General features: G+C 42.3%; 1 protein-coding gene across 1 annotated transcript in view; it reads left to right on the top strand.

The window, feature by feature from the left end:
- Positions 1–21047, top strand: part of LOC310788689 (transcription intermediary factor 1-alpha-like) — a gene marked incomplete at its 3' end in the record, with an annotated part of 100428 nt that overhangs the window by 12247 nt on the left and 67134 nt on the right. The window contains exons 3-5 of the mRNA XM_083650230.1: positions 10986–11110; positions 18300–18489; positions 19253–19376. Of these exons, the coding sequence (XP_083506356.1) occupies positions 10986–11110; positions 18300–18489; positions 19253–19376 (439 nt within the window). The remainder of the gene's footprint in view (positions 1–10985; positions 11111–18299; positions 18490–19252; positions 19377–21047) is intronic.

Genomic DNA, 21047 nt, shown 5'->3' with positions numbered 1-21047 from the left:
TTCTTACACAGGGAAATCGTATCGTTACAGCAACGATAATGGCGCGCGCATCCGAGAGCTTGGTTGTCAGGGGTTGCACCTCGGAGATTCCAGGCCGACGTGCTGCACTCTCCGCTCTGCAACACGAAGGCAGCTGGCTGCCTGCGGGTCGCTGACATCCACTCCTCCCGTCAAAAGGCTCTTCCCGAGGGGAGCTCCACAACACACTGAATCCCACTCGATTTGGAGGCGGAACACGCCAGCATTGGCCAAAGCCCAATCCAGTCCCCAGAATTGTCAAATAAAATCATCGACATGATACTATGACCCGCCTCTCAACCTGTCATCTTAGACAAACTATGTTTTCAGTCTGAAACGGACTCATTATGCACGTGATGAACAGGTTCAGTTCGACTTTAAATACATAACATATTTTTACAAATTAAATCTTAATTTTAAATAATTTTTGCTGGCCTTTATAATTAGCTAACTATTCACTGCTCCCGTCTGCCCTTGCGAGTTTAAAGGGAGCTGCTGCAGCCACACACCGCTCCTTAATTAATTCGGTTCGGGTTTGAATTTCCAGGCCTATTAACTCATTCACCGCCAATGACGTCTTTGACGTGTTATCAGCAATGGCCTTCCCCGCCAAGGACGTGTTTGACGTGTTTTTGTTTTTATTGGTGCAGCGCCTGCAGCAAACACTTGCCCAGCCTGTCACACAGACACAGGTCCCTGCCTTCAAAGGGTAGCCGACAGCACGCGATCAAACACATACCGCAGCTGTTGTTTTGAAATTGAGCAGGAGGAAAAGCAGAGAACGGGTAACGCTTCCTTGTGCAGACAGGAGAAACGCAATTGAAACGCCGAGCTGGAGTCGCCTTCCTCTGTGCCAGCCAGGAGAAAACGGGAGAAAGTAATCAAAAGATGTGTTTGATCATCGGAGGAATGAGGAAATGATCGATCAGTTTGCGAGGGCGGTGAGGACGTGTTGAATAGCCGAGGGGAAAACGGGAACGATCATAGATATGACAGGGAGACATGGACGAGGACGGTGTACCAGAACAAATCAAAATAAACACAGGAACAGCTAGGCAGCAGCGGGCAGAAGGCACTCACAGCAGCCCGCTGTCCTTCTCAAGAGCTCTTCAGTTGGTTCATGAAATCGCTGGGCTGCTCGCCCTCCAGTGTTGCTCCTGGCCAATCCCAGCGCCAAATCTAAAAGGGGGATCGTGTGTGTGTGTGTGTGTGTGTGTGTGTGTGTGTCTGTCTGTCTGTCTGTCTGTCTGTCTGTCTGTCGGTGTGTCTGTCTGTCTGTCTGTCTGTCTGTCTGCACACTCACACCGAGTAAACTGTATTGTTGAATGTAAAAAAAAAGCACTTCATGTGTGTGTATATATATATATATATATATATTTTTTTTTTGTCATTTGTGTCCTAACGAATAATATTTACATGTCTGATGTCAATACAGTTCAAAATAAAAGAATTGAGAGTGAGTTATGCCTGAGATTGTGCCCTTTTACAAAAATGCTTTTTTCTCCCTTTTCTCTTCCCAGACAGGCTTTTTTGGTGAACATGGGGTGTATAAAAAGGGTTATAAGTAGAGTACAGAACATGCTAAAAGCTAACTTTCTTTTTGGGGGTGAAAGTAGAGACTTAGATCTTCATTTCGAGGTATTGGACATCACTGTAGTCCTAGTACAGAATTTACTGTGGGTCTTGAAAGATGACCAAACATTATGGAAATACTTGGCCTGTGCCAAAAATGCCAGTCAGATATTGGCAGTGAATGAGTTAAGAACCATTATAGTTCTTATTTTGCTGACCCACGGCAATAAATACTGGCCAATTGCCGGCTAACGGAATCCCTAATATATATATATGTATATGTACCGTAAATTCCGGACTATAAGGCGCACCGGTGTATAAGCCGCAGCAGCAAAATTGCCTGTTTGTTACATATATAAGCCGCACCGGACTATAAGCCGCGGGTGTTTTAATGTTTTTTTTTTTTTTTTTTTTTTTTATGTTTAATTACCATATGTAAGGGTTCGTGCACAGAGGGGATTGTCGGGAAAGAGATGGCTGTTTGGGGAAGCTCCCATTTATTAACATTTCAACAAAATAAATATAAAAAATAAAACAATAATAATAATAATAAAACAATCCTCAAAAGGATAATGTGCTGTAAACAAAATAACTGTAAAACAATAATAAAACAATCCTCAAAAGGATAAGGTGCTGTAAACAAAATACGGTAACTGTAAAACAATAATAAAACAATCCTCAAAAGGATAAGGTGCTGTAAACCTTCAACAATAAATAAATAACAATAAATGCTTCAACAATCAAACCAGAAAAGTCATTACGGTAATCCTTGTCTTCATCTTTTAGGTGAAGGTGCAGCAAACGGCTGTAACCAGAGTCAAAGTCAAGTCACTAATCCTCGTCTTCCTCTTCTTCCTGCGTACTGAAACCACCAAAGTCCTCAACTTCAGTGTCGGAAACGAACAGGTTCAGGGTGGCTTCATCAACCACTCTCCTCTCTCCTTCGTTGTCACTCTCAAAACCAACGAACTCCTCTTCGTCACTGTCGGTGTCAGAATCGAACAGCCTCTGAAGGCCCTCAGCTGTGGCGGCGTCATCCTCTTCATCACGCAGCAGTCCAGCCTTTCGGAACCCGTTGGTGATCGTGGATGTTTTCACACTCCTCCACGCTGTCAGGATCCACTGGCAAACTTGAACGAAAGTTGCTTTTCGCATGCGACCAGTTTTGGTGAATGATTTATCGCCGCTCGTCATCCACGCCTCCCACTGAACGCGTAGTGCCACTTTGAACGCACGATTGACACTGATGTCAAGTGGCTGCAGATGCTTCGTTGTGCCCCCCGGAATCACAGCTGGAATTGAGTTTGTGCTCTTGATGGCTGCTTTCACGGAATCTGTTATATGAGCCCTCATGCTGTCGAGAACGAGCAGAGCTTTTTTTTGGCGAAAGAATCCTCCAGGGCGCTTGACGTAGCACTCAGCCAGCCACTCCTTCATCACACTCTCCATCATCCAACCTTTCTTGTTGACTCTGAGGCATATCCCGCTGGGAATTTTTTCTTTCGGCATCGTGATCCGCTTAAAAATCACCATTGGCGGCAGCTTTACTCCAGATGCAGAGCAGGCGAGAACACAAGTGAAATTCGTTCTCTCGTGCCCAGTGGTTCTCAACGTGATCGACGATTCACCTTTCTTGTTAACAGTCCGAGTGAGTGGCAGGTCGAACGTCAAAGGCACTTCATCCATATTTATGATCTGCTCCGGTTCGATGGAATATTCCTTGATCTTCCTTTGTGTGAATTCGCCGAAGTTTGTGATTTTCTCCTGGTAGTCGGGAGGGAGTTGTTGGCACACAGTAGTTCTCGCCCTGACGGACAGTCCCTTTCGTCTCATGAATCGGAAGCACCAAGATGGGCCACCTCTGAAATGTTCAATTTTCATTTCGGTGGCGACTGTTTTGGCCTTCAGTCGGATCTGCACCATGGAAACGCCTCGGCCGTCTGCTCTCTGGGTCAACAGCCAATCTTCCAGGGAATCTTCAAGTTCGGGCCATCTGCTTTTATGACCTCTGAAGGACTTTTTGGTCTTTTTGCACTGAGACAGTTCCTCCTGCTGCACCTTCCAACGCCTCACCATTGACTCGTTGATGCCAAGGTTACGTGCTGCTGCTCGATTTCCGTCTTTTAATGCGAGATTGACTGCTTTCAACTTGAAAGCTGCGTCGTGTGAATTTCTGCGTATCTTCCCCATGGTGAGTGAGAGAGAGTTACCGGTAGTGCACGACCCTTTGCTTCTACTGCTCCTCTTGTTGTGATTCCGGTCTGCTACTGAAATGAACTTTGAACCGGTAGGAGTAACCGGTTGATTTCCGCCAAATGATGTCAAGTCAAGTCAAATTTTATTTATATAGCACCTTTCATACACAAAGGCAATTCAAGGTGCTATACAAAAAAATAATCGAAAAAACAAGCAGCAAAGCAATGCACATAAAATGTGCTGATGAAGCTGTGTAACCTGTAAAATCCATCGATTTTGGAGGTCACCGAGTGGCCGTTTGCTTACCGTAATTACCATATGTAAGGGTTCATGCACAGAGGGGATTGTCGGGAAAGAGATGGCTGTTTGAGGAAGCTCCCATTTACCGTATTAACATTTCAACAAAACAACATAACACAACACCACCTTTGTTTTTTTTTACAGTGCACACAGTGTCCGCGGTGTGGTGAAAAGAGGGCAAGAGAGGAAATTAAAACAGAAGTGGATTTATAGTTAGAAAGAGTGCTAAAAAAGAGAGATTTTATTTTTATTTATTTATTTTTTCTGAAAAAATCCATAGATAAGCCGCACCGTTATATAAGCCGCAGGGCCAAAAAACGGGGAAAAAGCCGCGGCTTATAGTCCGGAATTTACGGTATATATATATGTATATGTATGTATGTGTATATTCAATTCAATTCAAACTTTATTTCAGACCCAGGGAGATCCATAATATAATAAAAAGAAAAAACAATAAAAAAGGCAGTACAATAAATAGTAAGTGTTGATAACAGCACACAGGTTACCAAGATACTCAGGGTCTAGTATACAGACATTTTCGCCAGTGGTTCCACAGTCTGGAAAAGAACTTGCCCGAGCTGTGTTCATGATTGGTCAGTACAGCAATGATGTCATTTACAGATTCAGATGCCCTGCACATAAATCTATACATTAAATTTCATTATAAGCCACAGTAAGTTTTCTCATGCTGTTTTGTCTATAACGACACCACAGGTGAGCCGTATACAGGGGTGTACAGTATGCTTTAAAAAGTGAGATCTTCACAGAGATAGAGCACATTGAGAACTTGCGACACAGTATATTTGCTTGGGCATACAGCTTTCGTCGCTGCCTTAGGATGTCCTTATCATCAGAGAGGTCGTCTGAGATAACATGGCCCAGATATGTAATCTCATCACACGTGCTGAGCAAAGTGCCAGACAGGTAGAAGTCAGGGAAGATTGCCCGCCTGTCTTCTCTACTTCTAATGATCATGAGCTTGCTCTTTTTGGCGTTATAAATAATATCTGAGTCAGCCCCGTACTGTGTGCAAATTTTCAAGAGCTGTTGGAGACCAGCACTAGAAGGGCTAAAGACGACCAGGTCATCAGCATACATAAGATGATTAATAACCAAGTCACCCACCCTACAGCCCGTACCTGATGTATTTAACAGCAAAGACAAATCATTCATACATGTATATAAATTAAACAAAATTGGTGACAATATTCCCCCCTGGCGGACGGAGTTGGACACATGAAAGGGAGCCGATGTCACACTCCCCCATTTTACTCTCATTGTCTGTCGGGCATACCAGTATACTAAAATACGTACTAAAAAACTGGGAACCCCACTTTTAGACAATTTAGAAAACAATTTCTCATGATTAACACGATCAAAAGCTTTAGAAGCATCAATAAAACACATAAACATAGTAGAATTGTGCCTATTAAATTTATCTAAAATTTCTTTGAGTGCAAAAATACATAGATCAGTTCCAAGTTTTCGTTTGAAACCAAATTGATTGTCAGCAGACAGAATAAACCTCTCAAGTCTACACAGAATAACTGACTCCATGACCTTGGACATGACACTTGCTATGGCTATTGGCCGATAATTGGCTATTGGCCGATAATATATATATGTATGTATATATATATATATATATATAACATAAAAACAGTCTCTACAGGAACAAGTCCATATGAAGTTGACCGCAACACTCCAGAAGAACAGGGTGACCAAAGTTATATCAAAAGATCATATTTATTTTAGCAGAACAACGCGTTTCGCAGGCTTGCTGCTTCATCAGGTTCATAGTAAAAGTGCAGTGATTACAAACACCTTTGTAGCAGGCCGTGTGACTGAACGGCCCGCCCCTCAATGAACAGGTCAATTAAGCAATTAAATGAGGAAACACAGGTTACACAATAAAAACATACCTTAATGGGCAACAAGTGTAAGGCTCAACACATTTGGAACCAGAAATGCCCACAATCACATTAAAAGGGCAGGAAACCTCCTAAAGAGAGTCAATGCAGGAAAGGAAAAAGTACAGCAGCTGCAGCAGTGTAAAGTGCAGCAGTTGCTGAAGATCCCCAGGAGATGGTGTAATCCCCATAACAACAAGGGGGGGGGGGGGGGGGGGGTTATTTGGGGCAATCAAAACATACAAGTTTGTATGTACCCATTGTACAAAAGTAATAAATTTAAAATAGATCTGAAAAATACAAAAACAAAAAACAGGACAACGATATTACCCTCATTACACTCATTACAAAAAAGAATACAACTCATGATTGTCATTGAGCCCATGAGGCTCCATTGAGTCCAAAGTGAAAATCCAATAGGACTCTCTCTGTAAAAGGAGTTTCTTCATGTTCCCTCCCCTAGGTGGGAGGGAAACTCTCTCAATACCAACAAACTTAAGAGTGGCTGCTGAACCATGGTTACGTTCCTTGTAATGTTTAGCTATTATGTAATCCATGTTACCATTTCTAATGGCCGCTTTGTGCTCGGCTATGCGTAATTTAAGACTACGTTTTGTATGACCGATATAAATTTTTCCGCACGGGCACTTAAGTAAATAAATAACATTCGTGGTATTACAATTAATGAAGCCTTTGATTTTATACTGTTGTCCGGTTTTAGGGTATATATATATATTAGGGATGCATGATATGGATTTTTTTCAACCGATATGATAACCGATAAATATCTGCTTCTCCTGGCCGATAACCGATGCGATATTCCGATAATTATTATAATAAAAAAAATATATATAGATATTTCTTTAAGTTCTTATCCTGTATTTTATGCACACTTGGGGTTAAAAAAAGGCAGATGTAGTGAGCATAGCTCTGACCTAACCAAATCTAACTGACATCACTGTGAACACAAATCAAAGAACACTTCTGATATAATATGATTGTTTTAATAAAGTGTATCACTCAATTATAGGCTATCAAAGGATAAAAGGACAAAAGGATAAAAATGCAATAAATCTAAAAGCTTGTTTCCATTGCGGTCCTTTAAGTACCCCCGTGGTCCAGCAGCTGGATCGTAAGGTGTGTTTTGTGTTTGTTTTTTTCTTGGGGAAAAAAAGTCTTGGGAATTCAGGCCTGAAATTTTCCCCATCATTTTTTTTTGGTTTATTATGGGTAATTCACCCTTCCGCCACCCTAAAAAAGTGTTCCTGGCACCCAGAAAGTATTATAATCACGTTGTTCCCCCTAAGGTCCAGCAGCCGGTGTATTAAAACCATTAAAACAACTTTTTTGAGACCTCCAGGAAATTTTTACAAAATTATTATTATTATTTTTTTTCAGCTGGCATCCTGGACCAAATACCCTTAAATTTGACCTTAATATCTAACCTCGGAGTTGGTTGAACATTTGGTGGAGTTACAAGCCTTCAAAATCCATTGCATAGTTTTCCCATTGATTTCAATGTTAATTTTGCAAAAAAACAAAAAAAAAAATTGGACTCCCAGCTACTTTCCCCAAAAATAATTATTTTTCTGATCTTACACCTCTCAGCTCGAGTCAAGACATCAAATTTGTAGCTTCTATTGTGTTTGCCCCCGCCCCCGTATTTGATCAGTGCTGGCAGCGCAACCAATTGCATGCAGTTTAACATGAAAAAACAGTACAGTGGTCGTCATAGCAACATGTCACATGACCTGGGAACCTGGATTTTCCAGTGCAAACTACTGATTTGAAGCCTTTAGACCGAGATTGATGGATCAATGAAGCTAGTTTATGTGTTTTGTGAAAATTAGCTGGCAGTCGAAAATGTATTTTTCTGAAATTTACCTTCATTGAAAGTACGTCCGTATCTCCGCGCTCGTTTGTCGTAGCGACTCGGCAATAGCATGGCTGGAATCGGCGTCGAAAATTGACTCTAGATCTCTAATATCCTCGTGTTCTGTAGTTGTAGGAGCTTTCTATCGCTCCCGGTTTGAGGTGCGCTCAAAGCACCGAGGCACAGTAAATCCAATGCCGTGAAACAAGGCTCTTTCTCGGCTAATGTTGCTGGAGGGTCCGCTGCGGATGTCTGCCTGTCTTGGGCGCACCGTGCTGCTCTGAGGAGCAGGTCACCACAGGCCAGTCACCCGGATGTCAAAGATCGCTCATGAACAACATCCGGGTCGTCTTCCAGATACTTCCTGTGGACTTCCGTGTCACAGAGCCGGCGCGTTTCGTCGTTTATCGATCAATATCTGGCGGATGCGCGACAGGCAAAAAATATGGATGGATAATAAGGATTGCAATTCTCAAAAGATGAAATAAGTAAGAAAATAATTCCTCTGCGAAAAATGTGACAAATCCAAGGCTAAAATAATCCCACAGGGGGATATCCAGGTGGCATTGATGGGAAGGCAAAAAAATCATATTTTGTCTTTTCTACTGTAAATTTGATTGTACAGTAAGTACAGTAAACTGGCATTTGAGGGGTTAAAATTCTGAGTAAGCATGAAATGTTGATATGAGGTATATGAGGGATGAAGTTACCAATGGATAAGAATCAATAAAAAAATCATAATAATAATTATAATAATTATTATGAATATAAAAAATAACTATTGACTATCAATATCCAGCTGATGGATAGGGAGTGCAACAGGCAAAAAATATAAGGGGGGTACAAGGTTAAGAACATGTCTATGTGGAATACAGTATGTACTGGTGAGTGGATGCCTTTAAGTGTTTAATGTAGAAGTGCATGGATAAAGTGCACTAGTCAGAGCCTGTGAGTATAGCATGGTTGACCCTACCACGCAGGAGGAAGGAGGACATAGTTCTAGGGATGGGCAATGAATTTTGATTTTTCAAATAATCGTTTTTATTATCAATATCGACTTTTATTATTGAAAGTTGAAAATCGTTTATTGACAATCTTGTCTTAAAAAGTAAGTTTTTCATTGTTTTTACGGCCGCCTGTCTCTTTAAGAGCAGCAAGTTTGTCCATGTGACGTTTAGGGGTGGGACAAAATATTGATACTCACGGTATCAAGATATTTCCACTTGCGATACGTTATCGATGCACTGGCACCAAGTATTGATATTTTATTAAAATATGCAGGATCTTGAAACTGATTCCCTCACAGCCATTTTGATAAACAGAGTCGTAAGCTTAAACTATCCATTAGTTATATATAGTGCCATTATATATAAGTTGAGCTAATGTATTGTAACAGCAACATTACTAATGTGATTTGGGTGATGTACCCCAGCCTGCGGGATTTCAAAACAAGTCAGGCTAATTTGAAATCACACCAAGGTGTCTCAATACACTTTCCAATAAACAACAGAACAATAAAACAATCAATTTAAAGACAATGAACAGTGAATAATGAATAATACAATGAACATAACAAAAACAAAAGTTAATACAGGAATTGCAGTGCATTGTTTGGAGTAGGAAGTGAAATGCAGTTGTGTTCAAAATCACCTGCCAAATCCTAGTCTCTTAAAACAGACTGTCTCATCTACATCCGGCGAATGCAGCTATACACAGTCTGTACATTACACCCCCAGAACATGCACAAGGAAGTTGGGAAAAAAACCTTCAGACAGGAAAGAAGTTCGACAGAATCCGACCAATCACGACACGTGGGTCCACGAAAAATGCGGCATATTGGATTCTGATTGGACTAATGAGCGGAAGACCCGCCTTTCTACTTCCCATTCCGGTTGGTGCATGATTCTCCCCTACGAAGTACAGACGGTATGGCGGAAGCATTTGAAAATTGCGGAAGCCAACTCGTCTGTTCTAAGAGACTAGCCAAATCCCACTTTAACCCCTGTGCATGCAAATATTTCTGATGAGTAAGGGGGAGAAAATGTTGGCAATCTGGCTTTTAGGTATTTTGCTGAAATGTTTTGTATGATTAATTAATAGATTATTAATTTGCCGTATGCCCAAGTTCACATGCTCTGTTAATTAAATTAAAATATATAGGGAAATACATAATTGGTCTCGTGTGCTGGTCAGAGTTGTGATTAAAAGATTCGATGGGCCCTGGAAGATTTTCAGATTTCAAAGTGGGCCTCTTAAGCCTGCTTTATACTCACCATGCCGTGAAGGGCGCGGGGGCCGCAAGCGTCAAATGACGTCAATGTGTTGGGTGTGGTTGGGCGCTACCTCCGTAGGGCGCCCACCGTGTACCTGAAGATTTTTCTCACATCGCGACCTCCGCACGGCTTCTCTCCAAACATGGCCGCTTTCGAGCCACTGAGCCCTGAACACTGAGCTGTGTTTTCACCACATTTCTTGACCCATGTGGTAGGCTAAACTTTGATTTGCAACTGTTCGTTTTTAGTCATTTCACCAAGTAAATGTGTTGTGTTGAGAGCATGATTGAGAGAGATTAAAAGCAGCACAGAGTAGGCTATCAGGGCTGAGAACTGGTTTGGTGATTCATTCATGTGCTGATGTACGGTCGTTTGAGAGTGAAAGCGCACCCAGTACTGCACATAATAGCATTTTATTCCGACTTTTCACGGGCTGTTCTCACTATTACCATTGTACAATAACATGCTGATCACTTGGCTGATCACTTCTGAGTATAAAAGCATCTGCCCCAGCGCAAGGTCCGCACGTGACTCGCGGAGCTCCACCTCACAGAGCCTTGCTCGAGTATAATGAGCCCTTAAAGTTTGGGAACTATCTATCTATCTGTCTGTCTGTCTGTCTGTCTGTCTTATCTATCTATCTACAGTATCTATCAGTCTGTCTGTCTGTCATATCGATCTATATATCTATCTATCTATATCTCTATCTATCTTATCTATCTATCTACAGTATCTATCTGTCTGTCTGTCTGTCTGTCTTATCTATCTATCTACAGTATCTATCTATCTGTCTGTCTGACTGTCTTATCTATCTATCTACCTAATCTATCAACTCTCTCTCAGAAACCATGGAGGTGGATAATGGCGAGCAGCCCAGCCCCTCCTCCCTCCCTCCCGTGAAGATGGGTGTCGAGGGGCGCCCCAGCATCGAGGCCATCCACGTGGCCTCAGAGCGCAACTTCATCAAGGTACGACATCTATTTACCATCTATCTGTCTGACATCTGGCTATCCAGTTAGCTTTCTAACTAACCAACTAGCTAACTAAATATGACAGGCGCTGGTATTTCGACCCACAAGTAGGCCGAGGTCATTTTTCAGTTTTTTACAGATTGTGAAAGTGCAAATTGTAAGCTTTCAAATGATGTGTCACACATTATAATCTGAAAAAAGGGAGATATGCTTATGCTGAATGTCCACACTCCTAAAAGCAAAATTCAGAGAAAATGGCCCTCAAAGATTAGGGCTTTTTCACACCCCTGGCAGTCAGGTAAGCCAATAAGTAAGTGTGGACAATAGCTCCTCATTTACATGAACCACTCCCAAACCACTTCAGCTGTCAGTCCACTGACAGATGGGCGACTGTCTACACACAAGCCAGTGGCAAAACCCCCCCCCCCCCCCCTCCTCTCAGTGCGTCCCAACACTGTTGGGACGCACGGAATAGACACGGAAGAACAACCAAAAACAACGAATGACAGCGTTTTCATGTGAGACGCGAGGAGTGATGACTGACAGCTAGTTTGAGTGATAAGTGAGGCATGTTGCAGGAGGAGTGACAGCGTTTTCATGTGAGACGTGAGGAATGATGACTGACAGCTAGTTTGAGTGATAAGTGAGGCAGGAGGAATGACAACGTTTTCGTGTGAGACGTGAGGAGTGATGACTGACAGCTAGTTTGAGTGATGACTGACACCTAGTCTGCAGGAGGAATGACAACGTTTTCGTGTGAGACGTGAGGAGTGATGACTGACAGCTAGTTTGAGTGGTGACTGACAGCTAGTCTGCAGGAGGAATGACAGCGTTTTCATGTGAGACGTGAGGAGTAGGGATGCAGGGGTTAACCGGTTTGACTATTAACCGCGATTTCAAACGTCACGGTTATATAACCGCAGAGGCTCCGTAACACGGGGTGTTTTGTTGTCAAAATAAGTCTGTCAGTTTAAACTCCCATGCGGCGCAGACAGCGCTGGAACGAGAGGAACCGGTCTCTCGCTTCGTTTCCGCACTGACTATTTTAGCGGGTGCACAAAACACAGCTCTCCCACCAGTCTGCTCCCAATAGCATAGCCATGGACGTCAGCCAAAGATAAACTTTTCAGAGACGTGCGCGATGCGACAGTCGCCTGACACGAACTGTGGTCTCCGTGGCCTCTTAATTTGTTTACTGAACGGCCATCGATGTAACGACGTAACGCTAATTAGTTATCTCTCCCTTGCCTACGCTAGCATTACAGCTAACGTAATGGCAGAGCCTGAGAGACCACAAGCAACTCAAAGAGATGATCTCTTCCCCCCCAAAACATGTCTAAAGTAATCGGTATGGCAGCATTTCGGTTACAAAAAGGACGCCCAGGGTGTTGTTAAAGATGACGGCTCCCCAATCTGCAAAACCTGCCGAAGTCGCAGTCGCAGCTAAGGGCTCCAACACCTCCAACCTTCTACAACACCTGCATAACGTTAGATGATTAAAAATGAATAATAATCAAACTAATAGGCATGGATGAGGATGACACAGTTGATGATAACACTCAAGTGTATTACCCACATTCGTTATATTTCTCATAGGAGGTCACTAAAAGTTAATCAACATTTACACTAAAAGATAAGTTAGATTTGTTTTTCCACCAGGTTTTACAAGTTCTCTACTCAGGTGATCCAAAAGAAATGTAGAAAAATAATACACCTGCCTGACTATGTTTTGTTCCAAAGAGATCTACTGTCATAAATATTACAGTCAGACTTTGTTTATTTTATTTATTTTATTTATCATTTTGGACAAATATTTGCCTTTATTTACCTTTCAAAAGACAGCAACCTTTAAACAATGCATGGACAATACAATAAAACCTCTGTTCAAAGAATGCTCATGTGATTTTTATACGTCCATAAATAATCGTGAAACCGTGATAATCGTGGTTTTTTCTCAGACTATAATCGTACATCAAAAAAAATAATCGATGCATCCCTAGTGAGGAGTGATGACTGACAGCTAGTCTGCAGGAGGAATGGCAACGTTTTCGTGTGAGACGTGAGGAGTGATGACTGACAGCTAGTTTGAGTGATGACTGACAGCTAGTCTGCAGGAGGAATGACCACGTTTTCGTGTGAGACGTGAGGAGTGATGCCTGACAGCTAGTCTGCAGGAGGAATGACAATGTTTTCATGTGAGGGCATTACCAGCATTACCGCGCACCAATTTTGTTCGATACCTGCAGATTAGGCACTTTGTCAGAACAGGCTAGCAGCCTTTCCCACCCCTCAAAGAAGCCTTGGCTGTTCTTTTAGGATTTAATGCCTAATCTCAAAGGTGCGATCTCCTGGATTTACCATGAAATTAACGCCATTAACCCGCAATCGCTGAATAACAGGACACTATCCAAACATCGATCCAATTTGCGATCGGTGCAAGTGCACCACTGCAACCTGGTTGCACATGTTTTGGTCTTGTTCAAGCCTGCAGACTTTCTGGAAGAAGGTCTTTGAATCCTTTAGTGACATGTATAATATGACAATCAAACCTGTTTGGATTGAGGCCTGTTGACAAAGTATGGCCGACTGATATGTGTGTTGCGGTTGCTTTCACTACTCTGTTAGCGCGACTTACAGTATCATCCTCCACAATTGGAAGAGGTCGGTGCCACCATCCCATACGAGATGGCTTAGAGATTAGGTTTTATTTGAAACTTGAAAAAAAACAAATTTACATTGAAGGGAAATGCAAATAAATTTGAAAGAGTCTGGAGGCCTTTTCTTACCTGCTACGACAACCAAATAACAGACTGGGAGACTTCATAATCAAATTTTTCTATGTTTGGAGCAGTACTGTAGGACTCTAATAATTATTTTATAAAGATAATTGAGTGTAAACCCTCTTTCTTTTCTTTCTTTCTTTCTTGTTCCTCATTTTTCCCCTTCCTCTTTTTTTAAATTAAGTCATTGTATGTCTGGTAAACATTGGTTTGTGCTTGATCTTACTGTTTTGTCTGTCCTGTGAGGATGCTCGTGGGGGGTTATACTGGAATTGTTTCATATCAGTTGATTTTGTGATTTGTAAAATGTAAAATTCCAATAATCTGAATGTTGGGCCTTTAAATGTCTTAAATTCGACTGCAACCTATAATAGAATTGGGAGGGCCTAAAATTTGGTGTGGGATTACGGTATTGTGCATATTTTCTGCAATTCCCGCAGATTGGGAATTTAAAAAAGTCCTGCATGGTTTTGCGGGCCGATGTCTATGTTAAGCCGCGCATGTGCTGTACACAGCATCAGATAGTCTTTTTTATAATCTGGTGGAAGCATTTTTTCAAGAAAAAGTGAAACGACACAGATATGATGGTTTATAGTGGGACTTTCCCTGCCTGCCCCCCACGAACTGTCCCCAATGCAAAATTCGAATAGACAGCCCCCAGGTTTAGTTGCCAGTAGGCTAAGGCAACTCAAGGCCACTAAGGCAACTCAAGGCAGTATGACAACCTCTGACAGTAAGAAAGGCAGATGTAGTAAGAAAAGATGAATGATTTAATATTCCAGAGCTCTGACCTAACCAAATCTAACTGACATCACTATTGTGAATACAAAGCAAAGAACACTTCTGATATAATATGATATGAGTGTTTTAGTAAAGTGTATCAGTGAATGCAAAAAATATAGGCTTTGATAGAACCGAAAGCCTATGGCTGCTTAGTCTGCAGATAAAACACAATGACAAAAGCCCTAGTCATTTAGACTCAGGTGTGCATAAACTACAGGTTAAGAACTTATATTTTAAATACAAAAATGTGAAATTATTATCAGGTATCGGACAGGGGAAGAAGATATTTACTGGTTATTGTATCAGCTAACCCCCCCCCCCCCCCCAAGTCTATTAATCCCCCCCAAAGTCTATAAATCCCCCTATCTGAAGAACATAAGGGGGAATTCCTCCCCCCCAGTTTGCAAAATAAATGTTAGGCTCTGCCAGGCTGTTTTAGGTCTGGCTGGTGGTTTTAGGTCTGGCTGTTGTATTTTTATCTGAAAAATAGACTCTGAGTCAGGCCTACATTTTCCCCCAGCTTCCTGTACAGCCAGTGCCCAATTCAGCCTCCCTCTTTTTGAAGCCTATGCGGAAATTGCATTCTTTCAAATGGCCAGTGGGGGGCACAGTTTGTGTAGCACTCCCCAGGAACATCCATTCAACTCTATGGGAAACGAGCCAACTTCTTTCTTGGTCTATGTCTTAAATAAACACTTTCCAAATGAGTTTATGGTCTGAAAAAACAATTTCAAGTCTTTTTCATGCTCTCACGTCCTCCGTTTTCTAAATTATAGCCTCATTTCGAGGAAAATAGGCGATATACTTCAGATAATGAGAACAGTAATACTTCTGCCCGTTAGAGGCAGCAATGTGCCGCAAGGCATCTAGTCTGCGGAAAGTACACAAATAAGAAATTCGTTAAGCAACCTAGCAAACAATGCTAGCAGATAGCAAGTCATAGTTTAGCAAATTATCAGAAAATAGCGTTACTGTATGATATTTTAATAATGTTAGTAGACACACGTAACTGTATAGATAGCATACATGTACCATTTAACGTTATCTAACGGTATGTAAAGTAATGTTACATGCTCTGCCCATGTTATACAGTAAGCGTCATAAGGTTATGTAACGTGACATAACATCACAAGTTTTTGCAGACTTGAATGCTGTTGGTCGTTTGTTCAATTTGCTCTTCTGTATGGTATTGGACATTTAAAGATGATACACACTTGTCTTGAGGCATCCGCCAAGCTCAGTAATTTAATATGTCATCCTTATTTGAAAACATACTTTATCGGATCGATAGAACTCAACATAGCCTAAGCCAGGTCTTGCACAAATATGTCTTCTGGTAAATTAGGCATACGGTATATAGATAATCCACCAAGCAACACTTGACACAAATATAGGTAACCATTTCACAGCAGTCCAGCCCACCATGGTGGAAAAGGAACCATGCTTAAAGTTTGAATTATATCGAAATATATGTTGCATGGTGTAGCCTATGTGTATGCAGAATTGTTACAGATAACCATATTTCAATCAATATAAAGCATTCATTGATTTGAATTGTTTCTCCATCTTCACATTCTTCTTCCTCTCGTCATCTGGTCCAAGCTGGTTCACTCGACATCAACGATCTTTATATCACATCTTATTAACAACCTGCCTGCTTTGACCAGACAACTATAATGGGCTCGTTCTGTGATATTTGCGGTACATTTGGGTACATGATTTACCTTAGTACATAGCCTACACAACAATGTTATCTTTGATGGCAATGTTTATTGACAAAAGCACACTGGCAGATACATACCATATGGTTCAAAGTAAATCTCTCAAAGTCTCAAATCTGTCAGCATTATACAGTCTATGGTCAACATTTGGCTTATGTTATTGCAATATCCTAGGTTGAAGAACTGATGATCAGCAATATTCTCACAGTAATATGTTAACGTTACCATTATAAGCTTAGGAGAGCAGAAAATTATATAATGAGCCATGCACATGGGAATTAAAACGTAGCATTCATTTTCACAAATCATTTGACCAGGGGACAATGTGCCTCTGTTGTGTTTTGCTGTTCCTTCTCCACCATGGAGGTGGTAAATCCACCTCAGTTATAAAGTTTAGAGTTTGCCCATAGATATAAGAAGTATAATAGCAGTTTACCTTGTGGAGGCTTAGCAGCAGCTAGCAGGCTGGAGGCTCACACCAGGCTCACACCAGGCTCACACCACACCATGGTCTCTTGGCCAGGCCCCGGACAAGACTGCTACTCGCCCATACCTTCAGGCTAAAAGTTATTATATTTGTTTTCCTGGATTATTTCACCACTGCAACCAGCCAGCCAGCGAGCAAGCTAGCAACCAGAAGCGAACAACAAGATGGCAGTCAGTTCAAGCCTGTGAGACAAATTCGGAAACCCCCCCGGCAGCCGTCCCCTCTCCCCGTACTTCCGTGTAGAATGAATCCATTCAACCAATCAACAATGAGCAGGAAGCGGGAGATTCAAGCCTCATTTTGTTCCATCAAAACCCAATGGGTGACGTCACGCTCACTTAATCCATATATTATACTATCTATGTGTACAGCGCACCTCTCCTGCCACGTCACTTCCTTTTCCGCGTCCGTTTCAGCTATTTGCTAATAACATTAATGTAAAAACACACTGCATAGAAGACGTCAATTCATCAGCAGTGGGAAATGACTGGAGGTGTAGTTGTTGTGACGTTGTTGTTGTGACGTTGTTGTTGTGACGTTGTTGTGACGTTGTTGTAGTATCGCCAAAGTCGAGGTGCAAGTTGCTAATTTCAGACTGTAAACAGTGGAGCACAGGCGCGGAAAAGGAATCGACGGTGGCAGGGCAGGAAAACGCTGACATTAGGAACATTGGTATAAAGGCATTAGAGTTGTACTGTATGGGAAGTCTTAAAGACATAAAGCTGTTGTAAAAAGCCAGCAGCAAATGCCTGATGCCTTCCCCCAAAATAGTTTTTAGGGCTGACCCAAATGCTTCAAAGCTTCAATCGATGCCATTGTCATCGATGTCCAAATCAGTATTCGAATGCTTTGTTTTTCTTCTTACATTTATTTTTAAATAGTAATCCAACATTAATTATTATTACTTATTCTCTTAGACAAGGACATTGCGCCTCACAGCTCTCATCTAACATTACTTACCAGCACTGAAACTGTGACAGTTTGACCATGCAGCCACCAGGGCCTACTGTACATATGAGCAAATTCCTTTTTTATGGGCTATGGCTGTAATTTATTTGATGTGCTTATTGCACTTGTTTATCCATTTTTGTTTCAATAAAAAGGAAAATCCTTGAAATCCGATTCTTTGCCTCATTGTTACTACGTGCCCCGCACCCCCGTCGAAGCTTTGAATCTATTTGAATACTTGTCACTGAAGCCTCGAAGCCCAAAAATAGTATTCGGGGACAGCCCTAATACTTTCACATCAGGAACATCAAGTCTGAGTATTCTTTGTGTGTGTGCCAGTATGGACGTGAAATAGGTCTTAAATTGCATTCATAATGGTCTTAAAAAGTGTTAAATTTAACTTGTTGAAACTTGCAGAAACCCTGGCCATGTTATGTTAGATCTCCCTCTTCCTCCCTGGTCTGTAGTGTACGAGCTGCGGGGGAGCGGAGGCCAGTGGCTGGTGTGTGGAATGTGAGGAGGCGCTGTGTGAGGAGTGTGTGTCCGCCCACCGCAGAGTGAAGATGACCCGGGCCCACACCATCCACAGCCAGGACCAGACTCCCATCCAGCTCCAGGACCTGATCAACAACAAGACCCAGAACCAGCCTGCAGCAGGTCCACGCACGCATGCATACACGCATGCATGCAAGCACATGCACGCACTGTGGCGATCTGCCATTTCCAAACATCACTCCATTCATTCCTCTCTCTCACCCCCCCCCCTCTCTGATACTATGTATTTCTCAATGGAGACACACACCCCTTGACACGCATCGCCTATCCACCCAATCACAAGTTGACATCTCCCTCACCTGTTTTCGTCCAATCCCCTCCTTACACATATATTATGTTTTTCTTGGGTTCATGATATGATTGAATATATTTGCATTTATAGCCTACCCATTTTGTGAATCCTTTGTGGGAGGTTTGACTCTGACTGATTTTACTTAGTCTAATATATATGACAATATATATTGTCAGGCCTAAACCTGACTGGCACCCCGGCACTGAGTCAGACCGCTACAGCACGCACGGACGCACGCACACGCACACGCACACGCACACGCACACGCACACACGCACACGCACAAACACACACACACACACACACACACGCACACACACACACGCGCGCACGCACACACACACACGCACACATACAATTTTCATGTTCTATTTAAAAAGTTTTGGGAAGCACTGCCGAGAGAATGAGACACACAGAACATTTAGCCAGGACGTCCAGACTGTGGTAGTCCACTGTGGACTGCTGGTCCAGACTGTGGACTGCTGGTCCAGACTGTGGACTGTAGTGTAGTTGCTGTGTGTATGTGGTTAGTGTGGGTTGAGGATCTTAACAGCTCCCTGTCGCCCCCTACAGGACCCCCTGTACCGGCCTCTGGCTTCTGTCAGATCCACAGTGGCGAGCCTCTGCAGCTCTTCTGTTTCGCCTGCGCTCAGCTGACCTGCCGGGACTGCCAGCTGCTGTCTCACAGGAACCACAGGTACCACACTTACTGACCCTAACTGTTATGACCCTGTCTAGGATCAGGCAGCCAACATAAACAGGACATGGAGAGCAGAGGTTTTTGAGTGCAAAAAGTGATTTATTTATTAAACAGTGATGCTAGACTATCCACGAAACAGAAAGCCATTTGACAAGAGGCATTAGCAAGTTAGCGGCATACGCTGGAATTAAGTTGAATAGTTACAAGACAAAAAGGTCACAGGTAATGCATAGCATCTACCATCTTAGTTCAGCAACACAACAGTGACAGAGTTAACACACAACACTAAAATAATAATAAAGATAGCTCATTTATTGAGGCTCGAGCTCTGAGAATGCAGCAATAAGTCAATCATTGCGTTTTTAATTGGTCCTAGTTGCCAAAAGAAAAACCACCATTGCACCATTGTTTGCAAACAATTTAATAAATTCCTCAACTTTCCAGTCTCTGATCATTCTTACAGACATTTCTACCGCAGCAACCACCACACACCCAATTACCCACAATCCCTCCTGCTGATCTCTGATCTTTGTTGGTGTTCATGCTTTGTTTTTGTCATGTCACATGTAGTGTTGTCACGGTACTCGGTACTTCGGTACTTGGACGGTACTACATTGCTACGGTACTGAACGGGACCTGTTTTTCATGGTACCGAGGGTACCGAATTTACTATTTAGTTTGCCACCATGGCTTGGCTTCATGGACCCAGCCGCCAGCTAACGTTAGCCTGTCTGCCTGATCAACATACATACATATACTGCGCATACGCGTGATTTCTAACCCCACATAGGATAAGCAATAACCACGCCCTGTGGCGCCTGGATTGGCCAGGAGCAACACTGGAGGGCACGCACAGGCAGCGAAGATAATGGCTAACAGCTACAGCAGGAGCGGCTGCTCCTGTCCTATTCCAACAACTCAACTTGTTGAGAAGAAGAATGCAAAGAGTCGCATTTGGAAATATCAGTCCCCAAAGTCCCATCTGCAAAAAGTGTGAAAGGGAGTTCCAAACCAAACAGGATAACACATCCAATCTCGCCAAGCAGCTGAAAGACAGGCACCCAGACCTGTTCAAATGATTCAAGGTGGGTTACTTCTTTCAAACGGTGTAAAATAACACGTTTAACAACATATCAAACAGACCTTATCCTGTCACATTCGTTTTTGAGATAGCTGGCAATGCATTGTGTAACCAAAAAACACAGCTTAGGTAGGTACACAGGTACAGCTTTAGCTAGCATAGTGTAACACGTGTGCAATGCAATGTTTGTAATGGAAACATTATGGGACACGGCTAATAGCCGAACTTAGCCATAGTTCAACATGGCATCAAAATAAATACAAGCTTCTTTCGGGTGAAACATGTCCGTGAATTAAAACTAGCTACATAAAATTGCTTGCACTCTACATGTGTGTATGTGCAGTTCTCTTTATCATCTCTTTATTTTAGTAAATCTCACTGACGTTACTTTCCATTTAACAGTATGCGAGAGATGAAGATGAAGAGGAAGGCACAAGTCGCGGAGCCCAAAAGACCACCCAGCAGACAATTCCTGATGTTTTTGAAAAGCAGAGGAAATATGACAAGAACTCACATGAAGCAAGAAAGTGTGATAGGGCATTGGCAGAATTCCTATGCATCGATCAAATACCAATATACACCGTTGA

This window comes from Poromitra crassiceps (assembly GCF_964638095.1).
Source record: "Poromitra crassiceps genome assembly, chromosome: 1".
NCBI lineage: Eukaryota > Metazoa > Chordata > Actinopteri > Beryciformes > Melamphaidae > Poromitra > Poromitra crassiceps.
The sequence above is the reverse complement of the archived record's forward strand: the minus strand, read 5'-3'. Positions and strand labels throughout refer to the sequence as shown.